Source organism: Tachypleus tridentatus, chromosome 1 (assembly GCF_004210375.1).
Source record: "Tachypleus tridentatus isolate NWPU-2018 chromosome 1, ASM421037v1, whole genome shotgun sequence".
NCBI classification, from domain to species: domain Eukaryota; kingdom Metazoa; phylum Arthropoda; class Merostomata; order Xiphosura; family Limulidae; genus Tachypleus; species Tachypleus tridentatus.
The window spans coordinates 87,339,382-87,362,136 of NC_134825.1; the positions used below are offsets into that span (position 1 = coordinate 87,339,382).

Below are 22,755 nucleotides of genomic sequence, written 5' to 3' on the forward strand. Positions count from 1 at the left end.
GCTATTGAAGTAAATTGTTTAAGAGTAGTTGATTTTAGTGTCAGTGCTGTAAAGTTTGAAATTATTTTTAGCTATTACTCGGAACAATTAACCAAAAAATAAGATAACTCATATTTGCAATGTATATAGCATTTTCTCTGTTCCTTTTCTAACTCTGATATTTGTTGACACATGTCTAGTAACTGCTATTCCAATCATTGCTAGCTTTTTAATCTTCCAATGTTATCCATCACTGGTTGTTATACTTCTGTCGAATTCCATCAATATTGAGTTAAATCCCTACCACTAAATTAGTTGTGAGAGAAAGATATTTAATTCCACACAGCTAAACTAACTGTGAGTAAGATGTATTTATTTAATTTACAAGAAAAATTGTTTTATCATTTGCATAAGTTGACCTAACACAACACCTTCGACACAATCCTTCATCTTCATGGTCTGTAGAAAATTATGAGCGTACCAACAGTTTAACTACCTGGTAGGAATACCACAAAGTCTGTTTTGGTTTGAGTGTTCGTACAGTGAGTTGTGGTTTAGGTTTGTCTCCATACTTTTCTACCACAGTCCATTCGTTGCATTTCGTTGTACTAGACATAGAGAAAAGAGTTCTCAAGGGCTTGCTGTGTAATCAGTTAAGTAAAGTGTTTTTGTTTCTTCTTATTGCGAACTTTGGCTTCTGAGCTTTGCAAAGAACTACGTTTTTTTTTCTTTTATTGGTTATTTGGAATTAAGCACAAAGTTACACAAAAAGCTATCTGAGCTTTGCCCACCACAGGTATCAAAACCCGGTTTCTAGCGACATGAGTCCACAGGTACGCCGCTGTGCCATTGGGGCCGTCTTTTCTTTTCTCTACTAAGTATCAACCCCACCATCACCGACTTCCTCAATCAGTGGCGCAACTAAGAAGTTATGAACTCCGGTGCAAAAACATTATGAGCACCCATGTATTTAAAGTTAATAATATTAAAACGATAAACTTACCTTTAATAAAAACTTTGCTTTTTGTACTTCTCTTCCAGCAAATGCGGATATCATTTCATCTAATTAATATTTTGCCTGTTCATTTTCAAGAAACATTATTGAAAGTCCACCGGGTCTTTATTGTACCATTGTGCTCTTTCAGTAATTTTTAGTCAACTTTAATTTTTAAAACGAACGTTCCGTACTGGCTATAACAACAAGTATTATTTGGAACAATATAATCACGGTAAATCACGGGACACTTGAACTTAAAAGTACTATTTTTACTTATTAATTATTTTGCTGTTGTAGCCATTTCTATTTTGAGATATGTTAAAAAAGAAAGCTACTGAAGAATATATCTTTTTTATATCGATAGAATAAAAACATCGTCCGTGGAGAAAATGTTCCGGAAATATTACTTTCCAACTTGTGATCCGGCGTGATGATATAGTTAGAACTCGTAATCTGAGGGTCTCGGGTTCGAATCCCTGTCATTACAAACATACTCCTCTTTTCAGCCGTGAGGGCGTTATACTGTTACGGTCAATCCTACTATTGGTTAGTAAAATAGGAGCCCAAGAGTTGGCAGTGGGTGGTGATGACTAGCTGCCTTCCCTCTAGGCTTAAACTGCTAACTTAGGGACTGCTAGAGTAGATAGCCCTCGTGTAACTTTGCGCGAAATTCAAAACAAATCAAACTCTAAAACTACCAGCAATTCATTTCAAACCTTTAAATATATTTGGTATTTGAGTAACAATAATATTCAAGCAGTTGTAAAATACATTTATTTTCAAGTATATTTCTGAATCAGACGTCCTCTCATCATCGCATAATTTGTCAAAATACTTTATAACATCTTTAGCGCTTGTCTAGAAATATCGGGATCTAATCCCATTTGCTTAAAATTCCTGTGGCCATTTGTTTAATTTTGTCAAATCTGTCCTTGACATGCGATAAAGATTCGATAAGATTGTAAAGTAACTTCACAGCTTTGTTTAGTTCTATACATTACTCTGCAGGTATTCAGAATCCCGTTAATAATTTCAAATAATTTAGTTTGAAGTAGAGTTAGCAACGCAAATTCAAAATTTTCTAATTCCTTCTTCAAACCAAAAGCTTCGACTCGCTCTCCGGGTTTTATGCTAAGAAGATAAATTTTTACAGTACTTTCATAATATTTAAATATCACAATCTGAAAGCAACTAGCGAATTGTGTGTAGAAGACCATCGAGTCTAGCATAATTTCTTAAGCGTAATATTTTGAACAATCTCAGATAGTGGAGCCAATTCTTTGAGCAAGGTCTATCTGTTTATGCTTTGCAAAAAGTATGTATAAATCTTTTCAATTATATTGTAAATGTATTTACGTTCAGGTATATTTTGAACACAATTGTTAAGTGAAAGATCTAAATTATGTGCAGAACAATGAATATACTCAGTGTTTGGTTCTCTTTTTTGATGTTGTTGCTCCTATACTCTTGCCCGGAAATTTTATTAAATCTTTTCATTTTCCTTCAATAGAAACAACGATTTTCAAGACAATCTGCATTTTGATCAGTTATTTGGCAAAATCCAAGAGTTGATTCATTTATTGTATTATCATTAAGATTATCTTACTCATTTGATTAGTTTTTAAAATATCTTGAGTTGCATCAACTGAGAAATATAATAATGACTTAATTTTATCGAAAATTCTTTTTGAATTGTGTTAGTCAATAAATTTATTTTTTCGTTTTGTATTTGAGAGATAAGCTATTTAACTGATCCTTTTTTTTTTCATTTTCGAAAAGCTCTTTCAAAACTGAATCATATTTAGCCATGAGTTGTATAACTGAATAAAAAGTTTTCGCTATTTGATTTATTTTGTCTTCTTTGTGTATTCTGAAAACCAGATTACAAGATTTCATTGTTAGAACTGTGTTTATAATACGTTCTAAAACACCTCGTCCAAAATGTACAACTTTTTGTATTTTTCTTTCACGTTGCGCATCTATGATTTCATTTGTACACCTTTTTGTATTACGACACAATCACTGAAATTTGTATGTGAAGTTTCATGTGGTTTATTCGGTTAATTAGCTGTCACCGATTGTTAGATTGTTAATTCCCTTTACCCAAGCTTTATTATAAATAGGAGAACTACAGTTTGCAAACAACTAGCATGATTTGTAATATGTACTATCTAACGAAGACAAATAACACAGCCATGTTAGAGATAAAACAAATCCAGCTTTAAGTTTCTGATTATAATAACTTTCCGAAAAACACCGACCTGGAAGAAGCCACTTAGGAAGGCACGATTCTTTTGAAATAGTTGAACATTTAAAGTTAAAACAGGGGCGTAGATATTTTACACCCGATGGGGAGGATGATTTTTGCAACCACTTATGTGGACTGTTCAATTTGCAAATTGGTAATCTCTGATTACGTGAACCTGAAAGCTGTAAACATGCAGTCACAGAGTAATCTTGTTGCCACGATACTTGCATATATACTTAGGCCTACTGACTGATACTTACGAACTATCGCTTAGATCGAAAAGCTTAGAAGCACGCCTATATTAAAGATATACATTTCGGCTACTGAAAAAGCCTACATCCAGGCCTAATTATGTAATTCGATTGGTAAGAACACGAGAATCACAAGAACAAACACATAATTTGTAGGCCTGTGATGCAATAAAACAATTCAACAGACCAAACTGTAGGGGGGATGATTGTATGCACCATACCCCTCACCTAAAATGAAGAGGGGGATGTATCCCCCATTCCACCCAGGATCTATGCCCCTGGAACTTTTAACTCACTTGTAAAAGAAACTATTCCATTTCTCTACAAAATTAGAGATTGGTTTCTCTTGTCTTCATTCATTCTTTCGTTGTTCTTATTAATTATTTTATTCAAGTCTGGGAATACAGATATAACATTTAATTCGTGATTTTCGTTATTTATATACTTGTACTTACCACTGCTTTCTTTTCGTTGCCTTCATTTTTTTTATTAAAAACGAGTCCAGTTTCGGTAATTTAGAAATACAATTTAATTATTTTTTCTTCAATCTGCTCCGCTGGTGACCACTTTTGTATTTAGAAATAGACATATTGCTGCATTACATGATTTTTTTTTAAATTTAATTTCAACATACAAATCGCTACAAGTCTGAATGGAGGCAGAAGGGTACGTAGAATTGAGAGGTGGACGTGCGGATAATTTATAGTTTTCTCGTTAGAGTTGCAATTCATTTGAAAATTCATATCTTTTAAACCATACTTTGGCAAAACTTTTCCCAGTTGAGAAGTAGAGTTTTCAAGAACGGTAAGTTCTAGTTGATCATTATTACTGAATATAAGGCATGACCCCTTCCCAGCAAGAAAGAAATACTTTTTAAAAAAAAAGAAAGAAAATGCACTACCATTTCTTGCTTTAGCAAGCGTAATTCTGTTTGTCTTTATTTGAGCACGCTGAACATTATTGCACCAACGAGAGTGTGACTTATTTGTTAATAACACATTTCATTGTCGTCATCTTGTAAAATGTAAATCATTTTATTTATAGTACCAGAGAATTCAGGGCACTACTGCTCCACCGTCTCTTACATGTCGATGACATCTTCATTCACCCTACTATGGTGAGACTAACTTTACTCAGAATCTTCTCTACAATAGAATATTGCACATATGTATAACATACCTCAGCCTGTTAGAGATGATTTATAAGAACTAGTCCTCTGCTAGTACAGCGGCAAGTCTACGGATTTACAACGCTAAAATCAGATATTCGATTCCCCTCGGTGGACTCACTCAGCAGATAGTCTGATGTGGCTTTGCTATAAGGAAAACACACACAAGTATAAGAACTTTTTGACCGTCTTTTGTTTTGAGTTCTTATTGCATGATGTTTTCTTACTCTTCTTTTTGTATAATTTTTTTCAAACTTGTTAGTTCATGGAAGGTATTGCTTCACTTTTCATATGATTATACCAAACAAAATAAAAAAAATTTTACTTTTAGATGTTTATGTAGAATTATTGATGAAATAAACTCACCACATCAAACAACTTTCACCAAAACTGAATATCATGCGATCTTCTTTTAAATTGCGCATTTGTAAATAGATGTTGAAGCTTTTCAACTGAAAATATCTCTACCCAACGATCTGCTTTTCAAACTTTGTTTTACTAATTATAGATAAATGTTTTCCTTTGATAATCTTTTATTTTATTTTCGTCCATCAGTAGTTCAACAGTAAGCTTCAGAGTTTATAAATGCCAAAATTTTTGGTTATAGCCCACAGTTTGTTTGTTTGCTTCGAATTTTGCGTAAGGCTACTCAAGAACTATCTGCGCTAGCCGTCCCTAATTTAACACTATAAGGCTTGAGTGAAGGCAGCTAGTCATCACCACCCACCGCCAACTCTTGGGCTACTCTTTTACCAACGAATAGGGGAATTGATCGTAACATGATAACGCCCCCACGGCTGAAAGGGCGAGCATGTTTGGTGCAACGGAGATTCGAACCCGTGACCCTCGGATTACGAGTCGAGCCCCTTAATCACCTGGCCTTGCCGGGCTCCTTCATTTTGAACCGAGAGATGAGACAGAGGGAATGCAGCTATTCAAAAGTACACATCTTTACTTGTATAATGCACTCACAGTTTCTAAAATGCGGAATGCGATTTTATGGCAATTGGATGCGAACCATGAACTTTCGGATTTACGCAACGGGTACGTTAAACATAGGCCACGTCCGATCCCAAGAACAGTAACAAATTTTAATTTTGAAAATTTCGGCTGAATACAACGCAATTAATTGTTCCTCGTGAATTGCGCACTGATTGAAAACTTTATGAATCTTCTTTTTATAAGTGGTCAAGGCAGTAACTAATAAATTTTGTTCAAATTATGAAGCATACTATTCTTTGCAAAAATAAGTAATTGTCTCTATAAAAAGCGATAAAAATAAACCACATTTTTATTGTATACAAAATTCATCGAGGGACAATAAAGAATAAACGTTTATGAGATGCTTTTCATCATAAAGCAAAACTATCAATTCACGCAGCATACAGTGAGCTTTATACAAATATGTAAAAACGGCTGGTTTTGGGTTGAGAAAAATGTTTACGTAGAAGAGCGAACAACGTTTCGACCGTTGTTCCGCGACCCTCGGAGTACGAGTCGAATGCCTTAACCCACCTGGCCATGCTGGGCCATATTCCACAGTGGGAGGCGAATACAACGCAGACAACCCTTTGGGTAGTTTTGCACTGAAACAAACGAATCATTTATTTCTTTCCTCTAATTTATTCACTCAAACAATCTCGAAAGCATTTAAATCAACTACTAACATGCTTTAAAGTCATCTCCAAGGAATAAAAATTATAAAAGTAAATAACTGTTATAATGTTGCTTAAGATAGGGTCTATACCTTTCCTTGCAAGCAGTGTTCTTTTGATAAAAAACTTATATTTTAATGCCAGTTGCCGACAGACCAGTAAATACATTAATGTATCTTATTAAATGAACTATTTCATCGTTTTATCTTGATTATTCACAAAAGCCTGGAGTTTATCCTTTCAAATAAAGATGCTTTGTTTTAAGTCCCCAGGTGGGACAGCGCTAAGTCTTCGGAGTTACAGCGAAAATCAGGGGCTAGATTCCTCTCGGTGGATACAACAGATAGCCTTATGTGGCTTTTCTATAAAACACGCACGCACACACACACACACACACGCATTGTGTTAACTAGACTGATGGCAAGCACCGTTTTAAATAATCAAGTATTGATTCAGTCGTGGATGATACACCACAAAGAGGTCAAGAATTAAAAAGTGGTCTGGACATGTAGAAATTAGTTTATTTAAAATACATAAATATGTAGTCGTATAATGGAAGATAAAAATAAGCAACCATAATATTAAATGTTAGATGGCAAACTATGCAATTAATTTAGTGTGTGAGGTTATGTTGCATTGCTGTATAAAGAGCTTGCTGTCGATTTCATGTGGATATTTTACTCACAAACGAAAAAAAAATTATTTAAACATAAAATAAGGCATTAGTGTTTAATCCACTTATATGAGTATGATTATTTTAAAATAACTGTATCATTTCATTCCATTTCTTCTTTAAAACTCTGAAATAGTAAATGTTGCCTAGTATGTACGACATCGCATCCATAATTTTCCACTTGGAGTTAGTGACGTCAGCTAGATACACCTGCACGTGCCGCACAGACGTTTTTCGTCGTCCAACGCACCTTGCTGCCTAGCAACTGATATAAACAAGTGTATAAGCTTCCTAATCAGATCATCCTGGTGGCTTATTTTTGCAAGACATGAAATACAATCTTGAGATTTTATGAGTTTATTTTAAAATTCACTTGATAAACCTCCAATGCCATCTTGAAATTTAGCTTACAAAAAACAATTTTATGGCATTTAAACTTGTAACAAAAATTGACAAAAGAGTAAACGAACTGAAGGAGTAAATCTATGTACGAACGAGCCGATGTCCCGGGAGCTTTATTATAACCTCTCTGTTCTTTATGTGCAGAAAAGCGTGACAATAGATGCCAGATGGCGTTAGTATACACGCACACATAGGTCAACACACTCTGGTTGGATCGAGCCTTCACTTCGCATGATCTGGTCGGTGGCCCGCATTTGCTCCATCTTTGTTTGAACAAAATAAATTTCTTACATTGCTTCAGTCTACACATTTTTCCTAATTATGCTTCAAAACAACTCTTAAGCATCATGGTGAGGCATACTATTTACTATAGTAGAAACTATTTTGTGAAAATTGTCTCCGAAACAGGGTTATTAAGAAAGTTGTTCTGATTCAAGCGTTGAACAAATGCTATAAAAATAAATGTGATCAATAAAAATAAAGTATTACTAACATTCCTAATCTAACAATTTCGTCTTCAGATTCTTTAAAATTGTCACCCATCTTCATCAACAACTTAGTTTTCCCTCTTGTTTTACCATATAGATTTTACTTAACTCCACGTTTGTGAGGATCAAATGACATCATATAAAGAGTTAAAAAACAAAATTAGTGTCAAGTTCACCAGAGTCTGTTTGATAAATAAAACACATTTATGATTTTCTAGAGAAATATAGATGTTCCATATTAACTAGTTCAAGTCCTTATCTTAAATTATTGAGGGTGTGAATTGGTTGAGAATTTTTTATTTCTTTTTTGTTTTGTTTATCGAAAAAAAAACCCACTCTTCATTCCTTTTGATAAATGTAACAAGCCAGTGATGTAGCTTTACAACAGGGTGTGTATTCATTACTGTAAGGCCCGGCATGGCCAAGTGTGTTAAGGCGTGCGACTCGTAATATGAGGGTCGCGGGATCACATCCCCGTCGCCCCAAACATGCTCGCCCTTTCAGCCGTAGAGGCGTCATAATATTACGGTCAATCCTACTATTCGTTGGTAAAAGAGTAGCCCAAGAGTTGGCGGTGGGTGGTGATGACTAGCTGCCTTCCCTCTAGTCTTACACTGCTAAATTAGGGACGGCTAGTACAGATAGCCCTCGAGTAGCTTTGTGCGAAATTCAGAAAACAAACATGATTGTAATGTGATTCTTATACAAACTGATCAGAGATAATGCGGTTCCTAGTGTTTTTTTATTTCCATCGTATATTAGTATCCGCATACTATTTGGTAAAACTTTATCACGTAAAAATATGAAAGATAATTCTCTAAGCTATTTGTTTTTGGTAGTCTTGACCAGCATTCAAGGTAATAATGACTTTTCAGTTTGTTATTTTTAATTATATTAGTAATTAAAAAAATGTATAAGCATGGGAACTCTTCGAACTACCCTCTTATAAAGTTTAAGAAATGAGTTTATTTTCTGAGTCTCGTGAAACTATTCTCAAACAAAGTACATAAAGGAAGTTTCTTTACTTTTGTTTTATGTTGTTATATACTGAAGATTTTTTAACATACCTAATTGTAATACATGGTTATAAGAGTGACAGTTAAATCCCAATATTAGATTAGAGTATTCCATGAGTTTGTAGTTGGCGGTTTTGACTAGCTGCTTTCCCTTTAGTGAGTGAGCCTAGTCTGCAACTCCAAAATTAGGGATGGCTAGCTCAAGCAGTCCTTGGCACGAAAATCTACGCACAAACAGTGTATAATAATATCCACATCGTTAAAACGAGCAAAAGAATACAGATTCCTCGCATAAGTTGAATTATCCATTCTTATTTTTACCTGAATATTATTCTACTATATTTATTTCTGAAACATTAGTTCAAAGAAATAAAAGTAGATCTTGTATAAAAATTACGATAAATCCAGAGATTATTTTTTAAGTACTTTTTATTGCTCTCTATATTATCGGTTTCGCTACAGTCTTACCAGAGTTGGGTGCGCTGTCAGCGTTCGGGCTGTATATCTAAAAGTTCTAGAATCGATCCGTGGTTTTCGCTGAATACACTTCATACTTTTAGCTGTGATGGTATCATAACCGTGACATGCAATCCCGTTATAGCTACGTAAGAAGTAGTTTCTGCTGATTGGATCACCGCCCTCTTGCGAGTTGTTCTGAAGCTGTGACGACTATGTCTAAAATTTTGGAACTTTGACCTGGCCGTTTGGTCTATGTTTTTTATAAAGTGCCTTTAAATTGAAAATATCAAATACTTTTGACTTAATTAAAATTTCGATTTGAGCTATAAAATACTTAAATTAAAAAATAGGAATGAAGAAATTACAAATAAAATTAAAAAATAATAAATAAAATCATTGTTTTAAATACAAAACAACAACCAACTTTCACGATTTGAACAAACAATGACTAACTTTAATGACATAAAGCAATCACCTAAACCTAGTTCATTACGTAATGTTTCCTTTAATTTTGAACTTCTTTCATAATGTAAAATAAAAAATAAAGTTTCATAGATTTGTTTGTAAATAAGCACAAAACTACACAGTAGGTTATCTGTACTCTGCTCACCACGGGTATCAAAACCCAGTTTTTAGCGTTGTAAGTTCGCAGACAGCCCTTGTGTAGCTTTTCGCGAAATTCAAAAAACAAACAAACAATATTGTGAGATGAAACTGGATGTTTATGCTGAGAGCATTTCTACATGGTGTATCTCCTATGAAATTGCTCCCTAGTGGCACAGCGGCATGTCTAGACTAGAGGGAAGGCAGCTAGTCATCATCACCCACCGGCAACTCTTGAGCTACTCTTTTACCCTCGAATAATGGGAATGACCGTCACATTATAGCATCCTCACGGCTGAAAGGGCGAGCATGTTTGGTGCGACGGGGATTCGAACTCGCGACCCTCAGGTTAAGAGTCGAATGCCTTAACCACCTGGCTATGCCAGGCCTCCTCTCAAAATATGAAAACTTTTGCAAAAATGTTATTTATTGTTAATCTCACAAAACTAATGCTTTTTAAAAGCACTATAGAGCTGAATATCAAATAGGATTAATCCATAATTTCACAAACATGGATAACACCAACAAATATTAAACTTTCAGTTACAAGAGAGCGCTTGTAAATAAATACACTCGAAAACTCGCGCAAAACTACCCATCTTAATGGTTGGATCAAGTCCAAGTCTTCCCTTTACTCCATATTCAACCTCTTGGGGAGTTCGACAGTGATTAACAAAACTGGTTAAGCGTCCCATATAATTTTTGTTCCGCTAGCCCCATGTCAAATGCGTCATTTCTCAAAAATTCTGTATGTTTGAATATCACATGATATGAAAGTCTAGTTGGAACTTTTGAAATGATAAAAAATAACATAAAAGTGTGATCTGAAAGCTTGCATAACATAACTATTAGTGCTTACGATTAACAGATTCCAAATATGGAAACTTACATTATAGTTCAGCGAAAGATTATTTACCACTGTTGAAACTTTCACAACATTTTCGAAATAATATGCGAGTCAAAACTTTTATATAGGCACAAAGCAAGTACTTTCGAATACTTTGATAAATCTATCTACTAATGCAACAGTTTACTAACTTGTTTCAATTTGATTGCTTACCATCAACGTTTCGGGCGTGATCGAGTTGATAGCAAGCCTGAACCATAAATCCGATGATTCCGGCTTCGCAGCCTGTTGCCCACAAAACTCTATTCCCACTTTGAAGCCATGGATGCTATAAGAATGACAGACAAATTACGCTGTTCTATCAAGTAAGAGTAATTTAAGGTTTTGTATGCTGTTGACTAGCTACTTTCATTGTAGTCAGTCAGTTCAAAATTAAGGACGGTTACGTGCAAATAGCCTGTTGTATAGCTTTGCATGAAAATTCTGGCACAAACAAGTAAAAAATACAATACAATGCTGACCAGTTAGGTACTTGATGCTCCAGCCTGACATTAAAATGTGCTTCTAGGCTGCACTGAACATTCTCGCCCTTTCATTCATGAGGGTGTTATAATATAACGGTTAATCCCACTATTCGTTGATAAAAAGTAAATTAAGATTTGACGATAGGTGTTGTTGATTAGCTAGCTGCTTTCGCTTTTGTCTATCGTCTCTAAATTAAGTATGACTAGCGCAGATAGCTCTCAAGTAGCTTTGTACGAAATTCAACAAACAAACCTAGATTGCACAAACAATATATTTATGAGGGTGTGTAATGTTATTGTTATGAGAAAGGAAAACTACTGGTATTGGGTACTGTCAATCGCTCACTGCAGCTTATTGTGTATGAATATTTTTGTTACTGTTGTTTTTTTAAAGATCAGTCATAAGATCTAAAATGCAAATAATTGTATATTGATTGATGCTATATGTATTGGTTTTACACAATCTTGTTTCAGCTTTAAAGTCGACCACATTGTTCATGAATTACACTAAAGAAAGTATTCAGCTTTTCTCCCATAAAAAGTCATCGGGCAAATGTTGTGAATTAGTTACAAACTTAACAAAGTTTTATCAGTAAAAAATAGAAATTCTTTAAAACCAATAGTACTGTTGATTGGACACCTAAACAAGACTGTCTGTCATCCACAACACAAGCGGACAATACATATCTGTCAGTTCTGGCTTGCTTTAATCGTTGGGTACCTGCTCTGAGAGTGAATCATTTGTTTCTAACCGCAATAAAACGCTGTGTTAAAATACAGAGAGTTATAAAATAACTTCCTTAAACCGGTTTTATGATAAACACCCAATGAGGTGCACTTCGCTTACAAACAAGACATAAGCAACTCACAATGATACCAAAAACATGTGTTGTAGATCACTAATATGTGATGCAATAGAGAGCTCATTTTCTTCATTCTGGAACCAGGTAACAAACATGTAGTCATTTGTAAAGAACCTGAAACGAAATTCACACCTATTTTTTGTAAAAGGAAGTAATGCATATAGTGGTGGTAAGTGTATGATGTGGGTTATAATAAGCGTTGGTGGATGTAGTAACCACTACTTCTAGCAAAATGATACCATTAATGTCATATATTATAGGAACCATATACTAGAACTATTTGCGCTCCGTATTACCATAGGTTTGTAGTTTTGGCTTGTGCTTAGTAAATGCTAACGTCCACTTTCAACCATTCTAGCTAGTCAACAGAACATTTAAAAAAGATGAATGAAGTGGTTGCACGCTCACTAAAGAAGACATAACTTGTTTTCGTTTCAGAGCTTTCCGTAAAGTTACACAAGAGTATCTACGCATAACCATTTCTAATTATAAACTGATAGACTACAGCGAATGCAGCTAACTAATAGCATACATCGGTAGCTCATAGGTCACTCTCATTTAACTGAATAACGGGATTTAATTTTCACTCTTATAACGCACCCCGTTGTCGTAAAACCATGATGTGTTTTTGGGGTTATGAATACGTTATAAGAGTGACAATTAAATCCCATTATTCGATAACATGAAAGTGATCCATGATCTACCAATGTATAATTATGGTTAGCAACCACAAAGTCACATCGAATCAAAGATGCTCTGGAAACAATTTTCAAAGGAGAGGTCAAGTATACCTTAGAATTTTATCAACACTCTGATTTTAAACATGCAATCTCGAGGCCAGGTTGACTTTCTTTTTTTCTAGCAACCATGTTAGAGTAAAGCATTACAAATTGTAAATATTTAGCTTTTAAACAGATGATTATATACGAGCATTTCAGAACTATATGGTGGATCATCATACTCGTATGCCTAATTTGCACAAAAACATGAAGCGAGGAGCGTGGACGTTCGACTACCTCCTCCTCCAACGCTTATTAATCTTATGGTTATGTTAGCCTTATTGTACATATTTTGAGTTTGGTTTGTCATTTAGGTTTAGTAACACAAAAAAATATGAGCTAGAAATTTTGACGCACAGTAAAGAATAAATAAAAGTAGTTGAATCCATGTTCGTGATGGTCAGAGTGGTCATTCTTTAAGCTCATAATATTTAAAAGACCTTATGTATTTCATACTTTATTTATCACAGTGTCGTTATATGTTAACATTACACTTAAAGTCTACCGTGAAAGACGTATTTATGCCTCAGCCAATAAACTAGATGAAAAACGTCTGTTTCTATATTTTAAGAAGATAGAGGAACAAAACAATATTATGCTTGTCATTATTAAAGTAGGAAAGGGTTTTATTATGTCAACCAAACCGTATTTGTATTCAAAACCAAGTTGCAAGGGTCATCTACCGCCGTCGCTAATTTTGAACCACTTATCAGAGAAGACTTTATTTGTTTGATTGTTTTGCTTGTTAAGCAGTAAGCTACATAATGGAATATTCGCTAGTATCTAAATCTGATTTATAGCATTATAGGCAGCAAGACTAACCGTTGAGTCACTGAAAAAAAACCAAAGAAAAACATAACCAGCCAACAGCACCCTAACATCTATGCGAGGCATTCGGTATATTTTTTCTGGAAGATGACTGTTTTTAATTCACTTTTATTTTCCTTTTATATATCAGAGATCCTACAAAAAAAAAAAAAGAGAGAAAAACACCCAGCTCCTTATAAGAGAGCAAGTGTAAATGTGTACAGTAGCAAGAAAATTGGCTAAGAAAGAAAGATGTAGCCCGTTACACTGGCCTCTATTATTGCATTTTTATTTAGTAGTCTGAGGCTATGTTACATTCTTATAAGGAATTAACCGTCTCTGTTTTAAAACATCAATAGCTTAATGGGTTTTTTTTTAGTCTCTCGCAGAATTTTGAAGCCGACTCGCTAGCTCCGATATCAAAAAGAGATTTACCACAGAGCTAATCAACCGTATCCATAACATGCGATACCTAAAACTAAAAAAATGATCATTTGTTTTAAAGCGAAACTACATAATAGGCTATCTGTGCTCTGTCCATTGGAAAAACCTAACTACGGATTCCAGCATTGTAATTCCGTAAACTTAGTGTTCATCCCCCGAAGACAAGAATAATAATGAGAGGTTATTATCACGGAATGGCACCCAATTTACTTGATAAAACATATTTAAACAGTATATATATATATAAATTCTTTAGAGTTTCGAGAAACACATAAACAAAGACCCACATTGGCTCTGGGGTACGTCCACAAGCTCATAACTTTAAAATTCGGATTTTAATACCCTTGGTGGCAGAACACAGATAACCCATTGTATAGCTTTGCGTTTAACAGCAACAAAACCACAGTAAAATACAGTCGTTAAAGACAATTACATGAAATTAAATCCTATAGTTGCATAGTTTTTATTTAACGTAATTTGTATACACACACAGAGCTTCACAAATAACTTCAAAATGAATGGTTCACCCATAACGTCATTAAACAACAACAAAAAAAAAAAACGTTAATTAGAAACTTTCGAAAGATGAATTATGAATGAAAAGCTCCAGTTGTTTGGTTCTTAGCTTGCGATACCTAATTTTTTCTTACGAAATGTTTCAGTGTCATGAAAATATTTCATATAATACTATTGCTGAAGTGCTTTGAAAAAGCAGTTCTTATAGTTAACTACATGTTATACGCAAAAAAGAGATAACCTTTTCTTTGTTTCCTCAATGAATATGGTTTGAATATTTCCTATAATCATGAATATCTGAAATCTATATATAATAAACTGGGCTTCTTGGATTTGCCTTTTTATTTTATATCATTCATGGCGAAAGGCCCGTCATCTAGTGCTATATGTTAAAGTTTCTTCTCATTTAAAGCTTGTGTTCAAATATGCCCTCCAGTGACTCTATCATGAGTCTGAGTGCTCAAACCACTAAAAACCGGATTTCTAAACTTATGGTGGGCACAGCACAAATAGTCCATCGTATAGCTTTATAGTTAACAACAAATAAACAAATATTCTGAGACAGAATTAAAAATTAGGTCTCGCTCTTTCTATTTATTTTTTTCTCTCTTTACACGATAAAGATAATTTTTACGAATGCCCTTCTCTGTAAAATAAATTGTGTAAAAACTCCTACTTGCTGGATTTTATTTTCTTTATCTTTCTAAGTATATTATGCTTGCATTTTGAATACCAGGTGTACATGTAAATCCTTTATCTAAGAAAGTTAAGTTGCATTGCTGATATTTTCCTAAATATTCCTCAATTTGGAAAAGTTCCCATTTTTATTTTTCATTGAAAGGGATTAAAGTTTTGAAATTGTATTAGAAAATGGATAAAAAAAAAAAAAACAAACATTGTGTAATGAAATCTACATAACATCTATATATGTTCAAACATAAAGAATAAACTATCTTTTCTGGGTCTTCCTTGAAAAATATAGAAACTTTTTTCGTTTTCTTAACTTTGTGGCATTTAAAAATATATTAAAATTAAGCATAGATACCCCTCTTCGCAATTATTAAAAGGTAAATTATGTTAGGAATTTTTGTTCTTGTTGTTTATTCTTGAACTCAGAGCTACACAATGACCCCTCTGCGCTGTGCCCATCTGAATATTTAAGCTTGGTTTTTAGAATTATAAGCCTTCAGACAATTATATTAGGAACTTACTTTAATTATCAAGCTAAGCCCGAACATCTGCCTTCTGGAAGTCCAAGATTCGAGATGTGATGCTGTTGAACATATTCCGCACCTTCATCTATGGGTTTTATTTTATTATAAAAGTGACCGTTATTTTGATTCAAAAAATCCTTGTGGTAGTGAATGCTGATGGATAGCTATTCTCATGCTGATCATATAGGAATAGATACACCTAAATCCCAGGAGTCTACAACTACTTTTTAGTTCATGTATGCATAAAATGCCGCTCAAGCTGAGCATTTCTCTTACACACCATCTTATCAACATCAGTTAGAATTAAGTCTTGTCAATTACTATGCCTATCAACCTTCTTCACATTGTCCTATTTTGAAATTTAGCAAGTTTTCAGCTTTTCAGTTGATATTATTCTCCTTTCAAGGGCATCTTCTTTTCCTCTTCGAGGTCTTCTAGGGGATCTTATTCCGTATGGTGTCCAATTCATAAATTCCTTTGAATATTTATGTGACCATACCATTTAAACATTTCTTTTAATAACTTCTACAATTGACGTTACATTTAAATCTTCTCTAATTTTCATATCTTTCATTCTATCAAGTCTTGTCACTCCTTTTATCATTTTGGATACCTTCCATGGACTCAACAAATAGCCTAATGTGGCTTTGCTATAAGAAAAACACACACACGCTACTTGAGTTTGCCTTTCAGTTTTGTTTGTTGCAGATCAAGTTTCTCAGCTATACGTTAGAACCAGTCTCAAAACAGTATGATATATAATAATTTTAATATTTAACTAATTTTGAGGCGCGGTTTACCTTTTGTAAGCAAAAACAAAAAAAGTTAAATTCATCGCCTGCTTACTAGGTAAACGTTATATGAATATATTTTATTTTTATTATGTTATTCACAAAAATAGCTTTCATGGATAAAAATTAAGATTAAAATAATTTTAGTATAAAAATTGCCATCTATGAGTGAAATAAGGTGTAAAATGGCGGATGATGTGCTGTTTGAATTACTGCATATGGAAATGACCATTTCTATTTTCCAACCAGATCAAAGCGAGAACAAGGTAAATAACTTATTAATCGAAGAGAGCAAATAAATCTAGCAAATTTTATTCATTTTCCAAGCTTTATAAAGATAGATGATTTGGGGGTTGATCGTGCGTAATTATAATATAGTTTAATACAGACGAGTTTGAAATTTGGCTTTTTATTTAACATTTTAAGTTTTAACAGTTTGTTGTACTCAACTTGTAGTGTTGCTTTTAAGTTTTACGGATTTGTTTGTGTTTGTTTTTTTTTGTTGTTGCAAAGCAAAGATGGCATAAATAAGGTTGACAAACAATAAATTTATGTCCAGATTTTCATCTTGTGTACATTTTTCGTAAGTCAGTTAACAATGAGTACTCATAGTAGGCAAGTACCCAAAGATTCAACTTAAGTTTTAAGAGTTACTCTGGCAATTTGATAACAGTTATTTGGGTTAGTTAACCTCCAATATTTGGTATACTAATGGAGAAAAATTCAAAATAAGCTGTAAGTTAGAGAATATAGTCGATTGGGTATTAACAAAAAAAAAAAAAAAGCAAAATCACTCTCAGAAATATAAAAATAAATAGAGCTATAAATTTACAAAGGGAAAATACTGTCTTACTTAGAGTTACTAAACTGTTAGCTTTTTTGTATATCAAAGATACTTTTATCTTGATGATAGGAAAGGAGCCCTGAACTTGTATTTATATTTTCACAAAACGTTTTATAAGATTCCGTACAGGCTATTAACTAAGAAAATGACATCATTGGAGGTTGGAAAAGGCTATTTATGGCAATTGGATTATAGAATGTCTAGATGAGAGAAAACAAAAAAATATTAAATGGAGTTCAGTCAAACAGGACTTGTGTTACTAGTACTATTAGTAATAGTGTGCTTCACTTATACCTACATTTTTTTATTATTTACTTATTTAGTAAATTAATAAAGTTTGCTAGTCACATATTAAACTATTAATTATTTCTAGTGGTTTTTCTTATATTATTAAAGAGAATAATATATGAATTTTGAAAAATTTAATGTACTTCTTAGTATAAGAAGAACCACTAGAAGTAATTAATGTGACTAGCAAACTTTATTAATTATTTCTAGTGGTTCTTCTTATACCAAGAAGTACATTAAATTTTTCAAAATGCACATATTATTCTCTTGCTTGTTATTAATTTGTGTAAAACATCAGAGCATATGTTCGTGGGTCCTTCCAGCTTTGGGAGATTAAAAAATTATGCCAACTGTAGTGTATAGGAAACTTCTGTGTTTACTGCACTGCCTAGCTACTTCTTTCTAAATGTTTTGCCCACCCCAAGTAGCACAGCAATGTCTGTGGACTTACAGTACTAGAAATAGTTTCAGTACATAGGGTTGGCAGAGCACAGATAGATCATTGTGTGGCTTTGTGCTTAATTACAATCAATCTAATTTTTTCATAGTGCTACATACGAAATAGTGTCAACTAAGAGAATAAGCTTTCAAAAAAAGTGTAGATTTTAGTTCTTTATCTTATTAAGGGTGACTCTGTTTCTAGTTATATTAACATTACAATAAGAAACCTGTTGGTCCATCAAGGTTGGTCTATCCATAAAGAAAAAAATATATAAATCCAGCTCTGATCATTTATATATTTATTGAGTTTTCTCTTAAACTTAGTGCATCCAACACAGCTGATAGCAACCCATTCCAAAGGTTAAACACTCAGTTTTGTTGTATTTTTTACTCTGTTTTGTCAGTAGCTTCAATCCAAATCATTTCAAAATAGTTTGTTTGTAGAACAGAGGTATATCTTTTATTTTATACTTTGATGAGTCAGCCATTTTTAACACAGCAAGTGGGAGGTAGTGTTGTTTGCTGTTTGTTGAATAATTTGATATGCAGTATTCATGAAAATCTATAAATCCAATTAATAGAATCTCCAAACCATACTGCTAAAAATAACAAGGTCTACAATGTAGGAACTGATAATACTGATGCATCTTTTTAAATAATTAATGGTGAGAATAGTAAAGAGATGCAAGTATAAATTTTGAGGATAAGAGCCATATTCAACCACATTTTTCTTTTCTAAGAAGATGTAGTGGATTTATTAAAGAAGATTAAGGAAAGACTTGAGAAGTATTTAATTAATCAGGGCTGTATTTGATTTCTTTTTATTCTTTTAAGGTGAAGGGATAGCTGTATTGGAGCAACTGGCCCAAATAAAAGTGAAACTAAATATTTCATTAGATAAGTTCTAAAATCTGCACAGCTTTAGTCATCTCATTTAAACAATATGAAAAAAGCAAGATTTTTCTACCAAATTGTGCTGTTCCTTTTTTTTTTTCAATTAAATTCTTGTAATATAAGTTTTATACAAGTGCATGCTGCTCAGTACCTAAATATGTTTTCAACATTTTTAACTATACACAGAATCTATTTTGAATTAGAATGTTATCCTTAGTATTGGAATTTATTCTAGAGACTTATTCATTGCACATCTAGCTACATCAATATCATAATAAATTACTTGCAAAAGCTTCTACTAATTGTACTCATCCAATTAGAAAACTGACAGTTTATCATTACCGCCTTTTTTATTGTGAGTATTTTTATGTTTTCACAAATTCCATAAGAATGTAATTTTTTTACCCTTTCACCAGTGTCGTGGTATTTAGTGCGAAATCATACAAGTTTTCTGAATGTTAAGATAAATAGTTTACATTATTCAAATGCAAAATTTGAAGTCATCTTATTCAGAAGATTAACCAGAGATGGGAGTTGTTGTTTTTTTTTTTTTTTAAAATTAAAACATTTTTCCCACATGAAGAATTGAAGTGATTTAAGTTAGTTTAAATGAAGCTTGTAAAAAAGGAAATATTCAAAACTTATGAGAATGAAACTAGAGGGCTTAGCTTACTTCACAGCAATAAGCTGCTGAGTTGTAAATATCTTGTGAGAGCCTTTTCAGTTTAAAAATATCAGAATATGAGTGGACATTTTAGACATTTTAGACCTTAAAACATTGGGGTGGTTGTACGATCCCTTAAACCCACCTTAGCTTTGCTTTTGCCTTATTAAAGAAATTGGTAAGTGACACAGAAAAGAAAACCTTTACAAAAAATTGTATGAAGTACTGCTTTTCAGTTTCAAATTTACAAAATGAATTTTTAGATGATCCCTGTTAACAAAATCTAACATCTCCAAAACAAGGGAAGCTTAGCTGATAAACCTACAGTGTGGATCCTCTATCTCTGTATATATATTTTACATGCTGTTAGGACCATTAGCTAACAGATTAATCATTGGGCTCATTAGTATTCAGCTAGTCATTTATTTTCACATGAGATGACCAAAGAACATGTAATGCTAAAACTCAGACTTTGATGCCATGTTCAGCAGAGCACAGAGAGCCATTGTTTAACTTTATATTTAGCAACAAATATACATTAAAGGAGTATTTGAGTTACTTGAATAATTAGAATAGTTGAAAATTGAAATTCTTTATTTCAATTAGTTGATTATATTTGTGAATCATTATAAAAATAAATTAAAATCAACAACCTTGAATGTAATTAAAAATAATTATGCAAATTATAATGATAATATTTCATTACTAAATAGTTGAAATAATCAAAAATATTAATAACTGGAAGCAGTAATCCTTATACCATACTTACCTCTTCTCACACAATTAACCATTCTTGTTTAGTGCTGCCCTCTATATGCAAACATCTTTATGCAGGTCATATGCTTCCCACTCTCCCCTATCGGAATTGCAAGATTCCAACATGTCTCCCTTACAAACTATCATGCAACACCCCCTTGCTAATAGGAGAATAGCATGCTTATGTGACACGTGACTCGTTTGGTAGTGGTTGGATTCAGACATGCTCGTTTGTTCATTTGCTTCATGTCTGACTGTATTTCCTAATGAAGTAGTAGTTTTTTTAATTACTTTGCTTTTATTCAACCTGTTTCTTCTGTTAGTTAAATCTAGTCTTCTTATTTTCTGCACTTGAATTTGGGGAACTTTTCTGTGCAGTGAATTCTCAAATTAACATTACCACTTCAGGAGTTACACCAGTGCCCAGTGTTTTTTCTTGGGCCTCAGGTGTGGGTGACTCAATAGTGTATTTGTTTGCTCTTATGTGCCAGGAAATTGAATGTTATGTGGGACAACTTTGTCCTTGGATATTGCATAGGTTCTTCGTAGAACAGGCTGATTCTGTACAGACTGACAAGGACTTCATTCATCTTTTTCCACCTCCAGATTTTGCCTTTCCTTCCAACTCCCAACCTAATGAGTCTACTAGGCCTATTGTGTTCTTTATGAATTTATTGTCTCACATTTGTAACATTTTATCCCTTTCCCCACTTTTTTGCCCCCTGCTAGTACAGCGGTAAGCCTACGGATTTACGACACTAAAATCAGGGATTTGATTCCCCTTGGTGGACTCAGCAGATAGCCTGATGTGGCTTCGCTATAAGAAAACACACACACATCCTCCCACTTTTTATGCACCTTATCCTTCTTTATTGCAGGAATAAGTTTCCCAACCCTTTATGGTTTTTCCTCCCTCACCTGATTTTCAAGTTCATATTGATCACTTTGTCTCACAATTAAACAAGTGAATTAGCATGCTTCCCTTCCCCTATGGACTTCAGATCAATTTGCACTTTCCTTCCACTGTGTTAACTTTCCATTTCTAGACCAGGTTATGTTTCTTTTTGCCTTTTTGTGAGCAGCTACCAAATCATCTGTCAGTCGTATCCCTACCAAATATTCTTTGCTTGTTTTGTACACTTATCATGCTGTTACAGTATCTTTCTTCCATACACCTCCTATGTGAAACTTTACACACAAATTTTGAAGGGGTTTTCCATAGAAACCCTTGTCCTTCTTTCCTCTACTTTATCCTGCATATCATCTTCAACTTTGGCATTACATACACAATTTTTTGTCGTCAGAACTTTAAAAGTCATAATACCACATTGGCTCAGGTCCATTTACTCTTGGTATATCTGAGGGATTTATGTATGGCTCCATTTCTGAGGTGTTCCCTTTTTAATATGGTTCCAAAAACTTTAGAGCCATGGGCAACATTGATCCAATAACAATCCACTCTTAGAAATATTGCAGCCCATTTGTTTTAGAGAGCCTCATATGCCTCCAATTACCATTTCTCATTATTTGCTTTTCCCACCTCTTCCTGTTCCTTCTACTTGGGGTACTTTTTCTTGTCAATTTCCTTAATGATGCATCCAAGAGTTTGGCTGTTTGAGTTTCTTCATTGCTGGCATTACTTAGTCAATGATCAGTTGGTACTTTAGGTTCTGTCAGAAGGATTCATGTTCCAATTTTTTCCCACATCCAGCCTATCCTGATCCCCATTTCCTTTCCTCCTCCTCAAGGCCCCATAACCAACCAACATCTGTTGAAATTGTTTTAGGAATTGGTTTTGCAATAGACCATCAAACATGTTTCCCATCCTTTCAAGAGTTTTTATACTTACATATTTTATTCTCAAGAAAAAAGAAAATTGGTGATTAGTAATCAATTTCTCTCATCTCAACCAGTATGTTACACTATTATGGTTCACCCTGGAGTCTATTCTTATCCTGAGGTGGTCATTTTCTCCAGTGATGTGGATGACCAAAATGGATGTCTCCAACAGTTACCTATATATCAATATAATTTCATTCTTTTTCCTGTCATATGTTTACACATCTCAGGGTAGTTTATCAATTTTATGGTGCATACCAAACACCAAGGGAGCACCCAGTCCAGAGATCTCTGTTTCCAGATAT

The 22,755-nt window shown here is 33.6% G+C and overlaps 1 protein-coding gene and 1 long non-coding RNA gene across 9 annotated transcripts in view; one reads left to right on the forward strand and one right to left on the reverse strand.

Moving 5' to 3' along the window:
* LOC143254970 (uncharacterized) overlaps positions 1-9,528 on the reverse strand; it is a 62,331-nt gene extending 52,803 nt beyond the window's left edge. For 2 of the 3 annotated variants that reach the window (XR_013030393.1, XR_013030397.1), the window contains exons 1-2: positions 9,346-9,524; positions 4,655-4,790 (exon numbers count right to left, since the gene is read on the reverse strand). This is a non-coding gene — a long non-coding RNA (uncharacterized LOC143254970). Of the gene's footprint in view, positions 1-4,654; positions 4,791-9,345 lie in introns of all 3 variants that reach the window. The other variant, XR_013030394.1, reaches the window with a different exon arrangement.
* Positions 9,529-16,611: 7,083 nt separating this feature from the next.
* LOC143254944 (trafficking protein particle complex subunit 6b-like) overlaps positions 16,612-22,755 on the forward strand; it is a 51,484-nt gene continuing 45,340 nt past the window's right edge. For 2 of the 6 annotated variants that reach the window (XM_076509884.1, XM_076509894.1), the window contains exon 1: positions 16,612-16,990. Coding sequence is in view for 3 of the 6 variants with exons in the window: in XM_076509875.1 (XP_076365990.1) it covers positions 16,889-16,990 (102 nt within the window). In the remaining 3 variants the exon portion in view is untranslated. The remainder of the gene's footprint in view (positions 16,991-22,755) is intronic. The other 4 variants (XM_076509875.1, XM_076509867.1, XM_076509857.1 and 1 more) reach the window with 4 other exon arrangements.